The following is a 21,886-nucleotide window of genomic DNA, read 5'->3' as shown; positions in this document are numbered from 1 at the left end:
ATCCCTCAAGGTCTAGATGGCAATGGGCCTTGAGGACACAGTCAATAGGAGCCCAGTTACAGAATGAGTACACAGGATTGCATGTAACTGAGGTCCCCAGAGCAGTCAACTTCATTAGACAGTGGTTAGTGGGTGTTGGGTGTGAAGGAGAGGGATGGGATGTGTTTAATGAGGACATTGAAAAAGTTCTGGAGATGGATGAGGTGACAGTTACAAAGTGCTATGAAGGAATGTAACGCCACTGATCTGTACACACAAAAGCTTTACGGTGGTGAACTTCCTGTGCCGTGTATTTTATCACAGTAAGAAACAGGGAAGTGGGGGCTGGAGAGATGGCTCAGAGGTTAAGAGCATTGCCTGCTCTTCCAAAGGTCCTGAGTTCAATTCCCAGCAACCACATGGTGGCTCACAACCATCTGTAATGGGGTCTGGTGCCCTCTTCTGGCCTGCAGGCATACACACAGACAGAATATTGTATACATAATAAATAAATATTTAAAAAAAAAAAGAAACAGGAAAGTGGCTGAAGAGAGAGTTCAGTGGTTAAGATCACCAGCTTCTTTCACAGAGGACCCAGGGTCAGTTCCCAGTACCTATACAGTAGCTCACTACCATAGTGGCTAACTCCAGTTCCAGAGGGCTTCCACAGGTACTGTGTGCACAGAGCCCCAACCATCCCTGCCCCAATATTCAGGCAAGACATGCATATTCATAAAAAATAAAATACCTTTTAAAAGAAAGAGGGAAACACCTAACATGACTTCTCAATCATGAATGTACCTGTAATTTTCCCTTGCCTGATCTTCTGAACCTTGTAGTGAATGGACGTCCCCACCAGCAGGTAGACATCATAGGCTGGACTCAGAAGGATATTCTCCAAGATCAGCAGCCTTACTTCCGCAGGGCGAACATTCTTAGCACAGAGAAAAGGAGAAAGAGGGTGAGGTGGGGTGAGGAATGGGAGCAGAGAAATTGTGGGTAAGAAGGTTTAAGGATTTTTTGGTTTTGGGGTGATAGTGGTATGCTCTGTGGCTACGTGTGCATGTGTGTGTGCGCACGTGTATTAATAAGTATGGGTGTGATGTTTAGACTGCATGTGTGTCTGTGCACCACATGCATGCTTCACTCCCACTAAGGCCAGAAGAAGGTGTTGGATCCTCTGGAACTGGAGTTACAGATGTTATGAGCTACCATGTGGGTACTGGGAACCAAACCCAGGTCCTCTGCAAAAGTAGCAAGTGCTCTTAACTGCTGAATCATCTCTTCAACCCATGGTTGTTTTGTTGTTGTTGTTTGGGTTTTTTTTTTTTTAACATTTATTTTCTCATAAATTATGTATATATATATATATGTGTGTGTGTCTCTGTGTATATATGTTACATGTGTGAGTGTGCCTATGGAGGCCAGGGGAATACCCTATATCTAGATTCTGAGCCACCTGATGTCGTTATTGGGAAATGAAATTGAGCTATTTGTAAGATCAGCAAGCACATTTAACTACTAAGCCATCTCTAGAGCCCAATTCGTTATATTTATATATGGTGCTGGGGACCGATACCAAGACTGGCCCATACTAGGTACACAGCTCAGGTACAGCTAAAGCCCCAGAACTGTTTAATATTTTGACTTCTAAGTATGTCCTTACTGAGACATGGAGAAGTAGGATATCACTTGTAACCCTACAGCCTATACCCCAGGAGAATCCCATGGGTATGGTACCAGGATGCATTCAAAACTGTCACTGAAAAAACATATGACTACTCATTGTACCTTTCCCATGTCCTATCTTGAGTTAAAGTGACAGTAACTACACAGAAAGAAACCAGAGGAGCCAAGAGCAATGTCTACAGATGCTGTGGCTACCAGTGCTCAGGCTCTCACTCCACAAATGCTCAGAGGTCCAGGATGACCGGACAGGGGAATGCTGTGTGTACTCAGTTCCTACTCCCCGGTCTCTTCCCCAGCACACCCCTCAGGTCCAGTTTAGACCTCAGGGAACAACCTGAGAGACTGAGCAGAAGGATGAGAGGGTCTCCTGTCCAGTGTACCCTGGGTGCCAGATTACCCAGGAGCTGCGGCTTTTGTCGGAGAAAACTGATGGCAGAAATGATTGCTTGTTGACGGAAATGACAATAGACCTAGAATTTTCTGGGTGGATTTATGGCCATCTTCCATCTCCACAGATTTGCTTCAGTACCCCGATGGCCTACACAGGTTTGGACACAGGGCAGGTGCTGCCTAGCAAGGCCGGCAGGAAAAGCCTTTTACTAACTGGGGAAAGGTGGGGAGAAGCAACCATCCACAGAAAGCCACAGAGCCAGTCTCAGATGGTAGGTGTGCCCCTGCATCAGGATGGGGAGCACTTCCCGGAAATGAGGTATCCCCTTCAAAACTGGGGAACAGATGCTGTGACATCTGTGACACTGACTCCTGGAGCCTCGGCCTCCCTTCCCTACGCCATGGCTCACACATCAAACAAACAGAAAGACACAGAAGTCATAACTCCCTCAAGCCTGTTCTGTAGTCCACTGTGATCCTTACCCCACTGTGGGGACAGCACAGTGAACTTAGGCCCACCTTGTAGACAGCCTCCTGAATGCGAGCCTTGAGCTTGGAGCTTCCAGTCTTCATCCCAGACACTAGGATGGTATCGCCCTGCTTGGCTGCCTTCTCCATCTCTGAGATGTAGGAAGGCGGGATATACGTAGATTCCAAGAAGGTGAGAATTCTGAAAGGAGAATGCATCATGAGACCTGAGCACAGAATTTCTCAGAACCCAGTGTGGCATTCATCATTATCAGGGTCTCCTCCTGATAGACCCCTGAATAAGGGGTGCTGGTGTCACAAATCATACTACCTGAAAACATTAGAAACACATCTTTGCCACTGCCTGCGTCAGAGCAGCAATGTGTCTGTGGAACACACCTGGTCTTGGGAACAGACACTCTACCAACACTGGAACTGGAGACAATCAGCTGAGAAAGGCAAACTCAAGGCCCCAACTCAAAGAGGGTCAGTAATGCTGATCATCTCAGCAGAAAGGTCACATAGTGAACCCTCCTGGCTTATGTGTCCCTACCTTGTCTTTCTTTCAGCCAGCAATTCACAACAAGCCCCCAGCTCTGCCCAAAAAGGAACAGCCTGCAGGACACACTCACTGCCTCCCCAGGATGAATCCTGCGTGCTGAGCTGTGGTTAATCATTCAATAGCTCAGTGACAGAGTGCAGCCTAGTATGCACACGACCTAGGTTCCATGCCCAGCACCACACCAGCATCAGACACACACCACCTGGACTGTCATTTTCATAAGTGTCAAGACCCTGAAAATCAAAGAAAGACCAAGGGTGTCCAGGCTGACGGGGAAAAAGAAAAAGGAAAGTGACAGCATGTAGTATGTGACCGTGGGTGGCTAGTATATGTTCTGAAGATAGCATGCATATGGGTGAACTTCCTGATTTACTTTTATTTTGATGTGTGTCTTGCCTGCATATATCTGTGCTCCATGTGCATGCAGTGCTTACGAAGGCCAGAAGAGGGTGTTGGATGCCCTGGAACCAAAGCTACAGACAGCTATGAGCTACAAGAGTGCTGGGTACCAAACCTGAGTCCTCTGCAAGAGCAGCCAACATTTTTAACCGCTGGGCCATCTCTCCAGCCCCAAATTCCTGGTCTTGATAACTGTATTGTAGAGACTCAAGAAAATATCCTAATGGTAGTGGAAACACAGTAAAATGAGCTAAGGTGATAAGACATCTCCCAGGCAACAGGCCCTCAGGTAATTTAGGGAAAAGTTTTCTGCGCTACATTGGCATTTTCTGTAGGTTTTAAATTGAATCGCTCTACTACCACTCCAGCCAACAGACAGAGCCTTTAACCAGGGCTTTAAATGTAAGGAGTATGTCTTAGGAAAGAAACTTAAAAAGAAAAAATTTCTTTTACATTTATTATCACCCCAATCCGTGCGTGTGTGTGCATGTGTGTGCGCAGGAGCACGCGCGTGTATGTATGTGTGAGTGATGGCCCAAGTAAGAAGGTCAGAGGACAATTTGCAGGGGTCAATTCTCCTTCTTCCATGTGGCATGACCTGGGGACTTACATCATCTTGGTAATAAGACTCTTTGCCCGCCAAGCCATCTTGCTGACTCAGAAAGAACTTTTTATTCTGTCAAGCATACATTTGACTCATCACAGGCTCAGCAGCTTCCATGCAGGATAAAAGAGATCTACAGAGGTCTGAGTACAAGTGCCAACTGAGCCACTTATCAACAGGCCCACTCTCTCCAAACCTCAGTTTCCCTGGCTGGAAAGTGGAAAGGTCAGAGGTGGCATGGGCCAGACAGATGCTGGGGGAGGGGTATAATGAGTCCAGATGTACTGACACCCTCTCTTTATGAGTCTGTCTGTACTCTAAGTTGGAGAACCAGCCTATTCTAAAAACTGTTTTTGTTGCTGGCCTGTCCTCTTAGCCAGAACTTGCCTCCCCTTTAACTTTCTCACCAGAGAATCACTTCCCTCTAGGGTCACCCACATGTACCTTGAACCCCAAGACAGCCTTTCAGAGTTCTGTGTCTTCTTTGTTCAGCTAGATATCCCAATATCTCTGACAAGTTCCCATAGAATATATCACAATGCGCCACAGAGGCTGCTTGCATGCTTGGGAAGCACTAAACTCTTCCCAATCAATCACTGTAAGCACCAAGCATCCTGGGAGGTGCCCTAGCCTCTTCACTGACAGGAGAAAGCCTAAGGACCTCCAATTTCTGCATTCACTCAAAGGTAGCCAGGCCTTGTCACAGAGCCTCTTACCGTAGGGCATTGTGGGAATCTGAGAACCCGTTGGCCTCTGTATCCTTCACAATTGTCCAATCAAAGACCAGTCCTGCCAGGGTGCTGAAGGTATTCCCTGTAAAAGAATTTAGAGGCAGAAACACATGAGTTTTCTCCCTAGGGCCCAGGCACAGGGAGATGGCAATTTTGACTACATGCAGACACAGTGCTCAGCACCACACCCCTGCAAGGTACACACCATGACCTCCTTTTCAGAAAGAGGAAACTAAGGCTCAGAGGAATGGTGGTACTTGCTTCTTACCATAAAAGGCTGAGCCAAGATTTGAACTCAGGCCTGTCCCTCCCCACTTAACCTTGAACCCTCTGTAGGTGTAGACACTTTAGGAGGCCACTGACACCTAAGCTATTAATCCTCCTCCTTGTCATCTCCTGAAGAGAGAATGTCTCCTTTCAAAGTACAGGAGCATGGGAATGCATCTCAGCAGCAGGGGCCACAAAGGGAGAGCAAGGCAAAGCTCCTCACATTCCTGGAGTCAAGAATTAAGGACAGAGGGAAGAAATGGAGACAAGATACAGAACATAAGGGCATGTTCTCAATGGCTGTTCAGCCTGGAACCATCTCCTGACTTTGCACCCTGTCGAAAGCTCATGAAGCCATCAACTGACAAGGTCAGATCCTTCATGACCCATCTTGGAACATTTCTGCACCTGTGTCCAAGTCAGTAAGAGCCTATGAGAGACAGTTCAGACCCAAATCCTAAAACAGGATCTTTATTTTTGTCAAACCACCCTGGAATCTCACGTTCTCCACCCAACATCTCAAAGGCCAAATCAGAGGCTAGAGGGCTGACTCAGTGGTTAAGAGTGCTGACTGCTCCTCCAGGAGATTCAAGTTTGGTTCCCAGAATCCACATCATGTGGCTCATAACCGCCTGTCAAACTAGTTCCTGGGAATCTGACGCCCTCTGGATTGTGTAGGCACCTGCATACAGGTGGTGTAGCATGAAAACTCAGACACGCACACACACACACACACACGCACACACACAAACACACACACACACAGACTAAAGTAAAAAAAGTCTTTGTTTTTAAAGCCCAAATCAAACCACACTTAGCAAAAAGGTCAAAGATGGTCTTGGCCTTTACTTCCAGGGAGACTAGAAGGGGCCCTCTTCTTAAAGTTCCTTGGGCATCTTTCCACATCTGGACAGGTAAGCCTCATCCAGAAAGGGTGAGGGTACAGAGAAGTGTTGAACAGACAAAAAGCTATGGTTCTAAAACGCTAAGGAGACCCTTGGACCAAAGAAGCTAGTTTCCCTAATACCACAAGGCAGATACTGAAATCCACACCTTGAACATGCATGGCAAGGACATCAGAGGTACTCTTATCAACCCAGCTGCTTTCATTGCATGGTGACTGAGCCCTTTCTACCATACCCCGGAGACAAGGTGCACAGCACCTCACAACCTAGTCCCTTTCTGGGACACAGCTGGGACCACAGGAACCTCTTTTGTCCCTCCCACCCCATGGTAAGCCCGCATAGCCCCAGGCTAATCCGTTTCTAGCTCCTCATGGCAGAACGAAACAGGCTGACCCTGTAGGATGCTTATGGAAACAAGAGGATACCTTAGGATCCATTTAGGTTATACAATCACTACTAGCCATTCAATATGATAACCTAATGGGTGGTCTACTTCCTTGACCATGGCCATTTGCATTATCAAAAGTACGCTAGGAGTTCCTCCTGCTTCACTCCAGACCCCTTTCTCTATTATAAAATGGGATCAAAAACTCCATCCTGTGGACCTATTGGATCAATTCAGGAAAGTGTCTCCAGTGGGCCACAGAGATGGCTTAGTGATTAAGAGCCACTTAGAGAAGTTATGTACTTAGAGAGGATCTGAGTTTGGTTCCCAGCACCCACATTGGTGAATAGTCACCTGTAATTCCAGGTCCTAACCTCCAAGAGTACTTGGAGGTCACAAACCCATACATACACATAATTCAAAATAAATCTTAAAAGACAGAAAGTGTCCTCAGTGAGCAGGAGGAAGAAAGTGTCTCCAGTGAGCAGGAGGAAGAGGAGGGCAGGAGAGGCAGACACCCCATAAGAGGCCTGTCTCATAGAATGGGGCAGCACATATAGCTCCTGGGTTGACTTGTTAGCACCTCTCTCACCCCACCCTGTTTCCCACATTCACAAGATTAGAGGAGACAGATGTGGTGACTCCCAGAGTAGGAAGAACTTCTTGAAGTTTCACCAAATCGGAAGGATGTGCATGAGGAACTGACTAGAATTTTCCAGGCCCCCTGTATTTGCAGATGTTCGTCTTTTATTCAAGGCAGTAGAAAATGCCAGAGGGTTAAAAACAAACAAACAAACAAACAAACAAACAAACAGGAGACCCTTCCGAAGGTATGGAACCAGCTGAGGGCATGCTCCCTCAGGGAGTGAGCTAGTTGAAAGGTGACAACAAACCCACAGAGGGGCCTTGAAACCCTGCCCTATAACTTGGGGCACAAATGGGCCAGGAACAGCCAACTACTGGTTTTTCCCATTAGCCATTGCACCACCAAAAGGCATCCCACCTGGGTTGGGATGTAGAGAACTCAAGTCACATCCTTCCTTCCTAAATAGGTGGCCCTTCCCTACACATGCACCCAACTCACCTCACCAGGAGTCCTATAGGTGGAGTGCGTAAATGGTTAAGAATGAGGAAAGGGAACAGGAGGATCCAGGGAACCAAGAGTCAGAGGGAAGTGGCATAGAAGCCATTCCAGGATGCATGAAGATGGCAAGGATGCAGCACCCAGAACTGCTAAGGCAGATGTTGAACTCACAGAAGTCCACCTGCCTCTGCTTTCCCAGGGATGGGATTAAAGGCATGAGCAACTACATCTGGCTAACATGAACACTTTGCATGGGGCATTCTACTGTGCTCAGATTTGAAACCACCATGTGTTATAAATGCAATGTTTTAATATATGCACGAAGTTTTCTTTTCTTAAAAATACCATAATTGGGTCTAAAGAAACAGCTCGGTGGTTAAGAACACTGGCTGCTTTTACAGAAGACCAGGGTTCAATGCCCAGTACCCACATGGCAGCTCACAACTGTTTGTACCTCCTGTCCAGGGGATACCACACCTTCACACAGACATACATGCAGGCAAAACACCAAAAGTACAAATAAATAAATAAATATCATAATTGTTTAAGAAAAACAAGGATTTTTTCCCCCATATTTTCCAGACATTCCTCGACACATATCAAATTGGTTTATCTTTGGGGTTATATCGTGTTATAATTTCGATTTTAAAAATTGTTTCATGAGGCTAGCCCAGTGGGACATGCCTATAATCCCAGCACTTGTGCAGAAGAGGCAGGAAGAACGGGTACAAGACATCCTCAGCTACAGCAAGTTTGAGGCAGCCTGAGCTGGCCCTGTCTCAATCCCTCTCTTACCTCGAAATATTGCAATTTGAGTTGCCAACTAAAGCTGCACAGAAAATTGGTATGTGAATTTTGGCTTGGGATTTCTGAAATGGCCCTAAAAGCATTCCTCCCATCTTGCACTATTTATGCGAAGCAGCATCTCCAGCACTCAGAACTCAAAAAACCAAACCATCCATCAGCTCTGAAAGGCATAGCAGACACTCTGTCAATCTGTGTCCTACAGAATCAAATACCCAGATGGGATTTATTTCTTTATGTAAAAGCGAGCAAGTACACTCATCTTGTTAGTCTGCAAATTTGCTTTCAGCTTTGATAAATGATAAAAGTATACAAACACAAAAGCATTGTTTCAAAATAAATGCGTGATTTATTATGAGTAAAAAATTGACTTAATTGCTTATTTGAGGTTTTTTTTTTTTTTTAAGATTTATTATGTATACAATGTTCTGCCTGCATGTATGCCTGCAGACCAGAAGAGGGCACCAGATCTCATTACAGATGGTTGTGAGCTGTCACGTGGTTGCTGGGAATTGAACTTAGAACCTCTGGAACAGCAGCCAGTGCTCTGAACCTCTGAACTGTCTCTCCAGCCCTACTTTGAGTTCTTATACACCTGAGACCACATGAAAATTGCTCAGGCAAAAAAAGGGGGGGGGCTGCAAGAGGAGAATGTTTAAGGGGTCCTGTGACAGTCCAGTTTCAGTTTCTAAAATGAACACATCTATGACAGAGCAATACAGTTTGGATCCTGAAATCCCCCCACAAAGGCTTGGTCACCAGCCAGTGGCACCATTGACAGTGGGGGCATGCCATTGCAGGGAATACTGGAAAGCAATAGGGTCAAACAACCATGGACTAAAACTGCTTAACTCATGAGCCAAAGAAAACCTTTCTTTGTTCTAAGTTGATTCTTCAGGTATTTAGTCAGAGTAGAATGCTAACACAGGTAATGTATAAAGGAAACCAATTGGCTTTAGCTCATGATTCAAGAGAATGGATATGCAAAATTGGTTGTCACATCCAGTAAAGACCTCATGTCAAGATACCTCATGAGGGATCAGGGACGTGGCTCATGTATACAGTACTTGCCTAGCATGCATGAAGCCCTTGGTTTGAATCCCAGCACTACAGCAAACTAGCTGTGGTAGAACATGCCTATAATTCTGTTGACAGAGGTTTCTGTCCCCTCTGGTTCTGTAGCCATTTAGTCCCAAAGAAACACACAGAGGTCTACATTAATTATAAACTGGTTGGCCTAGTAGCTCAGGCTTCTTATTAACTCTTATATCTTATATTAGCCCACAATTCTTGTCTGTGTTAGCCATGTGCCTTGGTACCTTTATCAGTGAGGCGTTCTCATCTTGCTTCCTCTGCATCTGGGTCACGAGTGCAGAATGACCTTTCCTCTTCTCATCACCCCACCTATATTTCCTGCCTGGCTACTGGCCAATCAACATTTTATTAAATTAAATTATATTAAAACAACACAACTGACAAATCATTAAAGGGTATAAGATCATTTTCCCACAGCATAATTCCATCACTCTAGATGCAAAAGCAAGGGGATCCGAAATTTAAGGTCACCCTCAGCCACATAGTGAATTCGAGGTCAACCTAGGCTACATAAGACCCTGTTTCATAACAAACATGTTGCTTCAATGTGGTGAAAATAAAGAAGGTTAGACAGGCAGATGGCAGATTTGCCTAGGTATAAACTGAACAAAACAAAGCTAACTAGGCTGATCCAGCAAGAACTGCATTGGTCCCTCTTATGACCAAATCAGCTCTTAAAGGGACCACCACTCCTGAGCTCTCATACTCTGAGGACAGAACATTAACTTGAGTTTCAGGCAGGCAAATCACATTCAGACCACAGAAGGCAGATGGTCTCTGCAGCGTGCAGAGAGCTGCCAACAGCCAGGAAAAGTACTGCAGCGTGAGAGAATCAGAACAACAGCAGCATACTCTGCCACCTATGGGCCATGTGACCTGGCTAAGTTACCACAGCTTCCTTGTCTATGCAATGGGCATTACCAAACTTGCTTGCAGCCTGGCACAAGGGCTGGCATCCATAGGCTCTCACACATCTGATAAGTTGCAGAGCTAGTGCTGAGTAACACCAGGGATCTAGAGAAGACACAAAGCTTACAAGGGTCAAGGTCACTCACAGAAGAGATCTAGACCAAAATAGACAACAAAGGTGGAAGCATGTCTGGCTGAGGAAAGCCAATCAGAAAGCATATCACTCAGCTGCTTCTTAAAGATTTATTTATATGTATAAATGCAGGCCTTGTATCAATAGGAGGCTAGAAAGTGGTGTCGGATCCCCTGGAATTGAAGTTACAGATGGATGTGGGTGCTGAGACTCTAACCTGGATCCTCTGCAAGGGCAGCCAGTGCTCTTAACTGCTGAGCTATCTCTCCAGCCCTACTCTTCGGGGTTTACTCAAGAGAACCTACAACATGTATTTACACTGAAACTCACAGTGACAAAGTGGAAACCCAAAATTCCATCAGCTGATGGCTAGAGAAACAATGCAGTTTGTACACACAGTGGAATGCTGTTTGACAGTAAAAAGAACAGATTTCTGTCACCTGGTACTAAGCCATGGATTGAAGGCACCAGGCTTAGTGAGAGTGAGAGAAGATAGGTCAGAAGATGGTGTGGCTGTGCCACGTGACTGCACTTCCAGGAAAAGTCCAGAGCAAGCAATGCAGACAGAAACCTGACAAGGGAGGGAGGACTGTGCCAGGGGCTGGGCAGCTGGCAGTTAAGTGTTTACAGGTTTTGGGTTTCTTTCTACACTGATGAAAAGTTCTAAAATTAAACAGTCATATGGTGATGATGGTACAATTTTGTGAATTAAACCAGAACCCACTTTTGAAAAATGTGAATTCAGTTTGGAGAGATGGCTCCCTGATTAAGAGCACTTGCTGTTCTTGCAGAGGACAGAGTTTGGTTCCCAGCACCCACATGGAGGCTCACAACTCTAACTCTAGTTCCAGGTGATCAGAAGCCCTCTTCGGGTACTTCAGATATGTGGTGCACACACATATGTGCAAACACTCATGCACATAAAATAAGTAAGTCTTTAAAAGAAATTAGAACCAGGTCATTTAATACATAAAAATCTCAGTAGGAATAATCTTTATAACTTCAGGTAGAAACAGAGCAGTGGTCAGCAAACTACAACCTGTGGAACAAGTATGGTCCCTGTTTGTTTCCTTGCTTGCTTGTTTGTCTTTTGAGACACAGTTCCTCTGGTGTAGCCCTGGCTATCACTGAACTCACAAAGATTCATCTACCCCTGCCTCATTAGTACTGGAATTAAAGGCATGCTCCACCACCATCCAGTTCCCTGCCTGTTTTATAAAATAATTTTATTAGGACCCATCCACTCACAGCTGCATACCTTTAGCTACTCTGGAGCAACAAGGTCCCAGGTGAAAAGATGTGACAGAGGCATAGGCCCAGAAAAGCTTGGTTCCTTTCACTATGCTGTCCATCAAAGAACAAGATGGCCAACTTCTGACCCAAAGCAGGACCCCTGGAGTCAGGTCACAGTTCATATTCTGACTCAGCTACAAGGCACATCTACCCCACCCTCACCCCAGTGTACATCCATGTCTGGTAAAACCACTATCCTCACTACTCACCTCACCATCGTGTCTTCCTCGAAAAATTTAACCTGCATTCTGCACACCCACCTCAGCTGTCCCCAGGGTCTCTGCCCCAACTCTACTATCTCTTAGATGCTTGGGACTGGAAGCAATTCTGATTCTTTAGTTTTCAGATCTGGGGATATTTTCATTGACTCTTCCAAGTACTTCAAGAAGCTTAAGACCAAATATGTTTTAGATCCCAGATTTTCCCACATGGGCCACTCATTCCATGCATATACCTTGCTTATTCACAGGAAGTATCCACACTGCCCAAAGTTCTGAGGGCAACGACCCATGCATTGAAGGTTTAGGTAACAGCCGTGGTGCTACACTAGTCGGAGGTGATAAACTTTTCTTTTAAAAATGTTTAAAGATGCATTTATTTTATGTATATGGTACTCTATCTGCATATAGACCTGCTTGCCTGAAGAGGGCATCAGATCCCATTCTAAATGGCTGTGAAGCACCATGTGGTTGTTGGGAACTGAACTCAGGACCTCTGGAAAAGCAGCCAGTGTTCTTAACCACTGAACCATCTCTCCAGCCCTGGGAGAAGTTCTAAATAACTGGTGCCAAGTGGGGGAGAAATTAGGTCACCAGGGGCACAGGGTTGAAGGGGATTATCAGGACCCCACTCTTTCTTCCTTCTCTTTGCTTCCAGCTGCCATAAAGTAAGTGATCTCTCATGATTAAAGTATCCTACCCTGCCACGGGCCAAAACACATGGACTGGAACTGCTAAAAACAGGCATCAAAAATGTCCTGTTCTTGTCTGTCTCAGGTACTTTGTCCACCATTATGACAAGCTGAATGACACACTCTTCTTGTTCTCCTTCCAAGAGGTCAACCTCTAACCCAGACAGTCTGCTACCACCAGGCAAGGCCACACCTAGAATCCCACCCCAGAACTAGTCACTATCCATGCTAGTCAAGAAGTAACATCCAATACACTGAGCCAGCAGCCCACAGCTACCCTCATCTATACATGTGTTTGGAGGTCTGGAGTGCTTAGGAAATCAAAAACAGCATGGAAACTGAGAAGGAAAAAAAGGATTCCTACTGCCCAGTGTGGCCATCACCTCTGTGGACAGCTCTCCTACTTCTACCCAGAAGACAGCTCCTGAGACAGAGGTACCTGTCTCTGCATGGGCACCAGGCCTGCTCCCAGAGTCTGCTAACACCTGCACACACACAGGAGGGGAATATAAGCTACCTAAGAGATAGCTTCTACCCACTCTACTTCTCCCTTGGCAGTGGCTCCCCTTCCTGGCTGGAGCAGTAGCTAGTCATGAGAGGACACAGTAATGGAGGCTGCGGCCAAGGCAGGAGCCTGCCAAGGGCAGCCAGTGCAGTCACCTTCTGAGTCCAGAGCCTGGATCTTCAGCTCCAGTGGAGAGTCTTCAAGATAGAGCTCACGGGTAGTAGAGACAATCTGAATGCCATGGATGAGATCAACGATGGCGTCACAGCGCAGCACCTGACCTGTGGCTACAGGGACAGAGAGGAGTCAGAACTGAGAATGGTGCCCAGCCACTGCCCCACCTCCATGGTGGCAACTATAGTAACCAACAAGTCAATACCACTAAGGAAGTTCTAAGGAGGTGCTGGATCACTGAGCTACATGTTCAGCCCCTGCTACAGAATTATTACTTTTATTTGATTTGTGTGTATGGATATGTTCTGTGTAAATGCTCCAGAACTAGTGCACATTAGTGCAGTTGACAATGGGTTCTTGGAGCTGGAGTTACAAGCAGCTGTGAGACACGAAAGTGGGCGCTGGGAACTGAACTTAGGTTCTCTGCAAGGACAATAATTGTTGAGTCATCTCTCTAACCCTACATTTTAAATGTTGAATACTACCCCCTCCTCCCACCCAAGCTTTTTGTTTTCGTTTTTGAAACAAGGTCTTAACGTAGCCCTGGATGTCCTGGAACTCCCTACGTAGGTCACTAGACCAGGTTGGCTTTGAACTCACAGAGATTCACCTCTCTCTGCTTCCCAAGGGCTGGGATCAAAGGCTTGTGCCCAGCCTGCTATCTCACAGACATTTCATTGTGCTAAACATTTAGTGTTCAGACTCAGTTCAGCGTAAGGAACACCAGTTTGGTTTTTCAAGATAGGATTTCTGTTTAACAGCCCTAGCTGTCCTGGAACTTGCTCTGTAGACCAGGCTGGCCTTGAACTCACAGAGATCTGCTTGCCTCTGCCTTTCAAGTGCTGGGATTAAAGGTGTGCACCACCACAGCCTGGCCAGGAACACTAGTTTTATGTATAGAGCAACTTGGACTATTTAGCTTATTTCCTACCTCGCATAGATTCCCAGATTTGTTGGTTCACAGCATATCAAATTTATTGTTTTTTAAATTGTATTCTAATTATGTATAGGTTGTGTAATTGTGTATGGGTATGTGCCTGTGGTGCTCATGGACATTAGAGGCTTCAGATCCCCCTGGAGCCAGAGTTCCAGGTGATTGGGGGCCATCTGACATGGGTGCTGGGAACTGAACTTGTGGCCTCAGGAAAAGTAGGATGTGGTACAAATGGTTCTGATCTCTATCCAACTCATGGTTTTGTTTTGAGGTTGGTCCAGTCTGGCTCTGAACTACTACACCCAAGGAATCCTCCTGCCTCAGCAGTAAAATATAATAATTTTTAAGTTTCTTGATACATAGGCTAGTACAGATGAGCAAGTATTTCTATCTGGTACCTGGAGATGGTCAGAATAACTAGTTTTGTACACGGTTGTCCTCACACTACAGAGTTCTCCAGGTAATGTTGTTATTGGTCTTATTTATGAGAAAGTAAAAAAAAAAATCTGTGCTTGTATCCACATATCCTTGTAATATAGTAGACAGACTTATGGAATGCTGATATAATAAAACAAGGAGACCAGTGAAATGGCTACACAAACCTAGAGACGAGTTCAATCCCCAGAACTCATGTGAAGGAAAAAGGAAAGAACTGATTCCATAAAGATGTCCCCTATGTCAAAGTGTGCTGTGCCACATGTCCCCCACCACCACCACACACAAAAGGAACAAGGATAAGGAGCAAGTACCAGTGTGAGTCCTGATCTTGGTGAACAGAGTACAGAGTCAGGCAATATGATTGCTACTTCCCTTCGTGGTTACAGCCTGAACACAACTTCATTTTCCTGGAGGATTTTTTCCTCACACAGCTTTAAATGTGAGTTCACAAGGTGACAATGAGAAAGCCAGAGTTTTCCTGTATGGATGGCTAGGTTAACTGTGCTAGGTTAATGCTTAGTTTCTGGTGTGAATTGGGTTTCAGAACACAGGAGACGGTTCTAAGCCAGCACTGCACCGGAACACAAGAGGGACTGGTCCCAGGAGTACAGCATCCCAGGGGGTCCTAGAACAAATCCACCACAGATACTGAGGCGAGCTGTACTCCTTGATGATAAATCAAATATGGGGAAAGACAAGTCATGGTTTCCTACTAGGTCAATTTTCTCCATTTTGATTTGATACCAGTTAATAGCTCCTGGGGTAATAAATATTAATTTATGGGTTTTAAAAGTCAATGTCCACAAGGTAAAATGCTGCAAATTCAGGGATGAAGGACCAGAACAGTGTTTCCTAGGCTCCAGGTGGAGGTCTCAAGGAGTTGTTTCCCTGTTTGACATCCCCATCAAGGATCTCCCATGGCACATGAAACCCTTACTGATGTCCTCTGCGAAGATGATGCTGGTCAGGCGGGCTGGCTGGGTCAAACGGGCCTGCACCACTGCCTTCTGGGAGCACTGCTGTTCATTGGGGCCCAATGGCTCTATGCTGGCTACCTCTGGCCGGGTGGATGACCTGCATTAAAAAGAGAAAGATCACTTCCAGGAGCCATACAAGACACAGCCAGGCCCAGAAGCCAGAGCAGTAGAGGCAAGGAACATCACATATCAACCTAAAAGGAAAACGGAGAAGGAAAGTAGCCAAGCCAAGACCTTCTACTGTCAGGACCTCCCCAGCCTGAGCACACGGCCCCCACTGGGAAAAAAATCAAACCAGATACTGGGCACCTGGACATAGCCTTGGTATCCAACAGTCACTAACTGAGATACACAGAGTGGTATGAGGCCTCAGGGGGAAGGCCCAAGACCCCAGTGAAACCACAGTTAGTACTGCAGCTCCGACCCTTCATACACACACACACACACATACACACACACACTTATAGAGACTTTTAATTTATACATCAGAGGCCCAGAAAGAGAGTAAGCGTGGTAACATAATAAAATACACGTTATAATAAGACTGTAATGAAAGTTATTTTGTTGTTGTTTCAAGAAAGGGTTTCTCTGTATAGCCCTAGCTGTCCTGCAACTCTGTAGTTTAGGCTGGCTTCAAACTCAACAGAGATCCACTTGCCTCTGCCTCCCAAGTGCAGGAATTAAAGGCGTGTACCACCACATCTGGCTATGAAAGCTATCTAAAACTTATCAGTTGAGTGGTTTACTTCTGTAATTTTCCATGTAATAGTTTCAGCCTGTGAGTTATTCACGTAATTCCCCATCAGCAGGAACGGTGCTCACACTTGAGGGAAAATACTGGTCTCTCGGCTGATCCAGGCTGGACTCAGAGCACCCACCCAGATACTATCCTTTGTTACAATATGGCTTCTTCAGGGCCTGGAGACCCCTATATAATGACAACAATCGCAGGATCCCTATATACTTGGAGTTGGCATCACAATCACATGGGGGGAGAATAGGCAGATGAACACATCAGCAGGTAAGTCAGGACAGCCTGAAACACTGTGGGGAAGCCATCAGGTGTCATTGCCAGCTCCTTAATACAGAACAGCAACAGCCCCATGTCACAGTAAACTGAGCACAAATGTCAGATGTGGCACTGGGAATGCTAAGTGTGTATTCACTGTTCCAGGGAATCCTTGGGATGAATGTCACAGAGATGGCAGGGTGATGGCAGGGAGACCAGTCCACATGTTCCTGAGGGGGAGAGCAGACAGGCATGCTGCACTCTGAGAGTAATCTGTACAAAGTGACCAAGGTCCCAGGGCAGGACAGACACGGAACAGAGTGCCAACACTCATTCCTCAGTTTTGCCCAGCTCACTCTTCAACACAGCACAGGTATGCTAGAGTCTGTCACAACTAGAAGTCAGCCATGATGGCGCTTGTCTGTAACCCCAACAACTCAGGATCATCTGTAATTCAAGGTCTTCAGTTACATAACAAGTCTGAGGGCAACCTAAACTACATAAAACAGCAACAGAATATTGACTAAGACAACACCTGTTTCTTTCAAATCCTGTGTGGTACTAGCTTTAAGTTGTTTTACCATATTGAAGGCTATTGATTCTGAACTGATGATAAAGTAGCTCTGGTTTGCATTCTAGCTATCTGCCCACTGATTCTCGGAGGGATGAGACAAGAAGCTGGCTGGGAGCTGGGAACAGGACACGGACAATAGAGACCACCTCACTATCATGTTTAGAGGACCTTTAGCCACAAGAGAAAGAAGGAATTGCAGGTCAGTGTGTTTCCCTGTGTTCCGCCTCCTTCAGCCCCCACCCCCCAAACACAACCGCAGACATCCTCAGACCTACAGGAAGGAGGTTTGGGCCCAAGCCGGGGTTACTGCCCCAGACCACATGACTAGCAGAAGTCTGAACCATCTGAAATCTGACCTCAGCTTAGAAGCCTCTCTCTCTCTCTCTCCTCTAACTTTCCCATCTCTGTCCCTTTGCGAATGCTGTCCCGGTACATCACATGCCCTTGTTACCAGCTTATCCTGCCCACCTTGAGGCTGACACAGAGGAAACTCCTCCTTGGGGATCCTCCTCTCCTTCCCCACTGCCTTGGGTCCTCCTTCAGTCATTCACTGAATCCAAGTGGAGTAGCCAGCTTTTCAAAAGAATGACAAAATATCTTTCAAAAATTCAGCATCTAAGGTGATGCTTACTTAGGCCTGAGGTTTCAGAAGTCTAGTCCACGGTTAGTTGGTTCTTTTGGTTTGGGTGTGTGGAGACCAAGGAAGCTACTCACAAGGGGAGACAGGCTGGCTGGAGTCCCAGAAACCCCGCAGGGACACATTCCTAATGGTAACTTCCTTGCTCTAAGCCCCACTTTCTCAAGGTTCTGCTGACTCCCACGCCTGAAGCCCACAGGCCTCAGAGGGACATTAAAGATCAAAACCATGTGAGAATCTGCTGGATTATCTGTGAAATCTGAGAAGAGTTTAGCACAGACATGAATCTCTGCCCTCATGGAGCTCATACTTCAGAGGGAGGCAAACAGGAAAAAACAGGGTCTTAGGAAGGAGGACTCTGGGCTTGGGTGAGCATGAACCAGGGAGGGGAAGCCTCTAACTTCCAGAACGAGGTGTGGCTGAGGGATTTCATGCTTTTGGAAGAAAGGCAGGTCTACCACCAGTGCCAATCAGTGTTACCAACTGAGGCAGCCACATGGTTTCCTTCCTTTTTCTGTTAACATTATACTGAGTTTACTTTTGCATCAAGCCAACTCATGTTCCTGGGATTTACCCTCTTGCTCATGCTGAGCTATCCCTGTCATTTCCCTGGATTTAACTCTCACACTGTGGTGAGGGGTTCTGTGTTGGGGGTCTGTGATTTTCCTTTTCCTAGACTGTTTCTGTCTGTGGGCAGTTGTGTGGGACTGTCTGCTGCTGCGCTTCCCTGTCTGGGGAAGCACTAAGGTCTGCCTCAAAGGTTCACAGGAGGCTCAAGGGAGGAGCTTTGTTTACACCAAAGTTTTTAGGTACAAAGTAAATTTTAGCAACTGTGTGGAGTGGACCGGAAGGTCTTGGGGGCTGCATGGCTTTCCGAGTGTGTTCAGAACTGGCTCAAAAGTTGCACCCTGCAAGCAGGTCAGGTGACGGGCTCACAGAAGCGGAAACGGGGCTCAGTGACTGTCATACAGTCATGCCACCTCCTCACAGTCTCCTGCCTTGTTACTTCCAAAGTCCCCAGATGACAAGAGCTGCTCTGCAAGACTAGGTCCGAAGGTACCCTCTCGCTGCCAATAGTACACAGGTGCAGGAAAGACAGTCACACCTGAGTGTCATTCATGCAGGGGATGCCCTTGACCTCCATTTACCCTTTTCTGTAATAGCACCTAACTCTCCAGTGTGGACCTGCCTAGGATGTCAATGGGTCCCTCAAGTTCTCACACTGAAATCTTAGCTCCCAAGATGACAGAACTGGGGAGTGATTAGCCTGTGGGAACAGTCTCCAGAGAGGGCTCAGTGCCATTTAAAGAGGCCTCTTGGAGTTGCTTGGTTCCCTCCTTCCACCCAAGGATACAACAAGAAGCTGGCAGTTTGCAACTGGGAAATGGCTTCATAACACAGTCACTTAGGCACCATCTGTGACTTTCAGCACATTCTCATTATTTCAAGCCACTCTTCTGTCTATGGGTTTGTAACAGAAGCCAGAAGAGACGGAGACCTCTTCCTCCCTCAGTTCAGGAGGATCCCAGAGCATTCTGGCCTGTGGATACCAACAGACACACTACGGAGGCCTGACCATCAAAAACCTTGTGCACCCTGTCCACTAAGAGGGGTTTTGACTGTCACACATGCTTAGGGTGGGTCCAATCGGAACAGGCGCTGTGGCCTATGCCCACACAGACTGGAATGTGGGAGGACAGTGGGCTGCAATGCATCTTGATACCTTGAGAGGGCCAAAGGATATCACAGCCAAGACCAAAGGACCAAGGAGCAGATCCTGGTGACCGTGCATTCATTTCCAGCCCCATTACAGAAACCTGAAACAAACCCTGCTCAAGAGACTCCTTCACGAACCAAAATTACGCCCCTCTGTTGCACTGTAACCATTCTGGTTTGCATTTCCTGTCCATGCAGCATCACAAGGCTGGGGAGGTGAATCTTCCAGGCCGAGCTCTTCAAGGTTTGTGGTAACGATTCCTCCAGACAAAGTACTCTAGTAAACACCACCATGGTAATGTTCATTATTATACAATTATTCCGTTCTGTGTCAAACAGTAAAGGGTGACGTGCACAGCTGTGTCCCCAACAGTCCTATTAGAATCCCAGGTGACACATGAGAAAAACCTCCACACGATGTCACCATATCCCTAGTAAACAATGGTTTCAACACAGCTCGGTCAGGAAGGTATGATACAACCCTGCTGCTCCTTTGCACTGGGTACAGCATCCAAACACAGAGTTGAGAATTTCCCGCCCTACCTGGTGCCACCTGCAAAGAGGGTTGGGCTCCCAGACCCTGCAGAAGATGGCATCAGTCATCACCTGATCAGCCCCACCCCTAAATGCACCCTCAACTTTGTTTCTTAAAGTTAACTGATGTTTTTTCAAAGTTGATGAAGGAGGGAGCCAGGCACTACCTAAGGGGCCCTAGACCACTTCACAGCCCTGCCACCCACTATGGGAGCCTCCAGGTCTCAGGCACCTCAGCAGCAGTGGGCATCACTCCTGCAGAGCAGGTTTAGGGCCTTTTTAAAAAAATAGCTGTAGGATTGAATGAGGAATATTTAAAGGGTTAGAAGACAAATGAACTCTACTATCCTGGTTCCTGCATCGGTAGAAACACTATAACACTGGGAATCTCTTTCTGTTCTTGCAGTTTTTAGCCAACAAGAGCATCTGCCTGGACACCAGCACCTTCTCATGAACCTTCTCTGCCAGTATGGTTTGGCTCTTAAATGTCCCCAAAAAGTCTTGTCCTGGACACCTATTCACTGAGAGATAGAAGAACCCTAAAGAAGTTACTCCCGGTCCTATGGAAGTCAGAACATTGGAGAAGATATGGGACCCTAACGCCTTCCTCTCATCCCTCTTTTTACTTCCTGGCCACCACGAGGAAAACACCTGACCTTGGCCAACGACCCACTCCCACCATGATCTCCTGCCTCACCACAGCCCCAAACCATTTAGACTGATCTCTCTGAAATGTGCACTAAAACAAAGTTTTTCCCCTTTAAGTTGCTGTTCTTCATCATTTTCTCATAGTAATGGAGACCTGACACACCTACCATGGGGCCTTCCCTATCACCAGACTCAGTACAATCATAAATATTCAAGCACCGCTTGTGTCTTTTTGTTATTTACTTTATGTGTATGAGTATCTTGGCTGCTTGCATGTCTGTGCATCATATGTGTGCCATAAAAGAGCATGAGATCCCCCAGAACTGTGAGCCTCCATGGTGGGTGCTTAGAATTGAAACCAAGTCCTTTTAACTGCTGAGCCGTCTCCCATTCCCTTTTAATTTCTTTTCTTTTTAAATTAATTCTCTTTTACTGAAAAGGTAACGTAAAAGGAAACCCTACACATCAGGGTAAATAGTCACTGTTGTGCTTTCCAGAAAATGTTCTTTCCCTGGGGGCCAGTGCTTCCCACAGAAGCGCCCAGAAGCAGGCAAGCACTTAAGAGTGCTAAAAAGAGGGGCTAAGAAGGGGACAGTAACTTGGGAAATAAAACTTTTGGTTAATGTGTTTAAAAGAAAAAAAGAAAAGCAAGTGGGAGGGCGGTTGGCAGGGGCTGGTGCAGGAGGAAGTGGGGAGCTAGTGTTTAACGGTTAGGAGTTTCAGTTTTACAAGACAGAGTTCTGGATGGAGGTCAGGGTGCCCTCATGCACTGAGCTGGGCAAATGGTTAGGAGGCAAACTGTGAGTTGTATATTTTTTGTTTTAAAACAAAAGAGGGGCTGGAGAGACAGTTCAGTAGTTAAGAGCACTTACTGCTCTTGCAGAGGACCCAGGTTCAGTTCTGAGTACCCACCTGGTGACTCACAGCTGCCTTTAGCTTTAGTTCCAGGAGATCAACACTTCCTTCTGGCCTCCATGGACACCAGGCATGCATGTGGTGCACATCCATACACACAGGTAAACACTCATACACATATAAGAAAACAAATCTTAAGAAACTTCTCAACATATTGACTCAAGAAAACCTTTACTTTATGGAAGTCTAAGGATCAAGAGTGGAGTATGAGAGGCTGG

The 21,886-nt window shown here is 46.3% G+C and overlaps 1 protein-coding gene across 1 annotated transcript in view; it reads right to left on the bottom strand.

Moving 5' to 3' along the window:
• Nup210 (nucleoporin 210) overlaps positions 1-21,886 on the bottom strand; it is a 97,446-nt gene that overhangs the window by 70,361 nt on the left and 5,199 nt on the right. Inside the window, exons 2-6 of the mRNA XM_057764867.1 lie at positions 15,596-15,732; positions 13,268-13,399; positions 4,808-4,904; positions 2,578-2,728; positions 781-913 (exon numbers count right to left, since the gene is read on the bottom strand). Of these exons, the coding sequence (XP_057620850.1) occupies positions 781-913; positions 2,578-2,728; positions 4,808-4,904; positions 13,268-13,399; positions 15,596-15,732 (650 nt within the window). The remainder of the gene's footprint in view (positions 1-780; positions 914-2,577; positions 2,729-4,807; positions 4,905-13,267; positions 13,400-15,595; positions 15,733-21,886) is intronic.

Source organism: Chionomys nivalis, chromosome 1 (assembly GCF_950005125.1).
Source record: "Chionomys nivalis chromosome 1, mChiNiv1.1, whole genome shotgun sequence".
Lineage (NCBI taxonomy): Eukaryota > Metazoa > Chordata > Mammalia > Rodentia > Cricetidae > Chionomys > Chionomys nivalis.
This window is presented reverse-complemented; position numbering and strand designations above follow the sequence as displayed.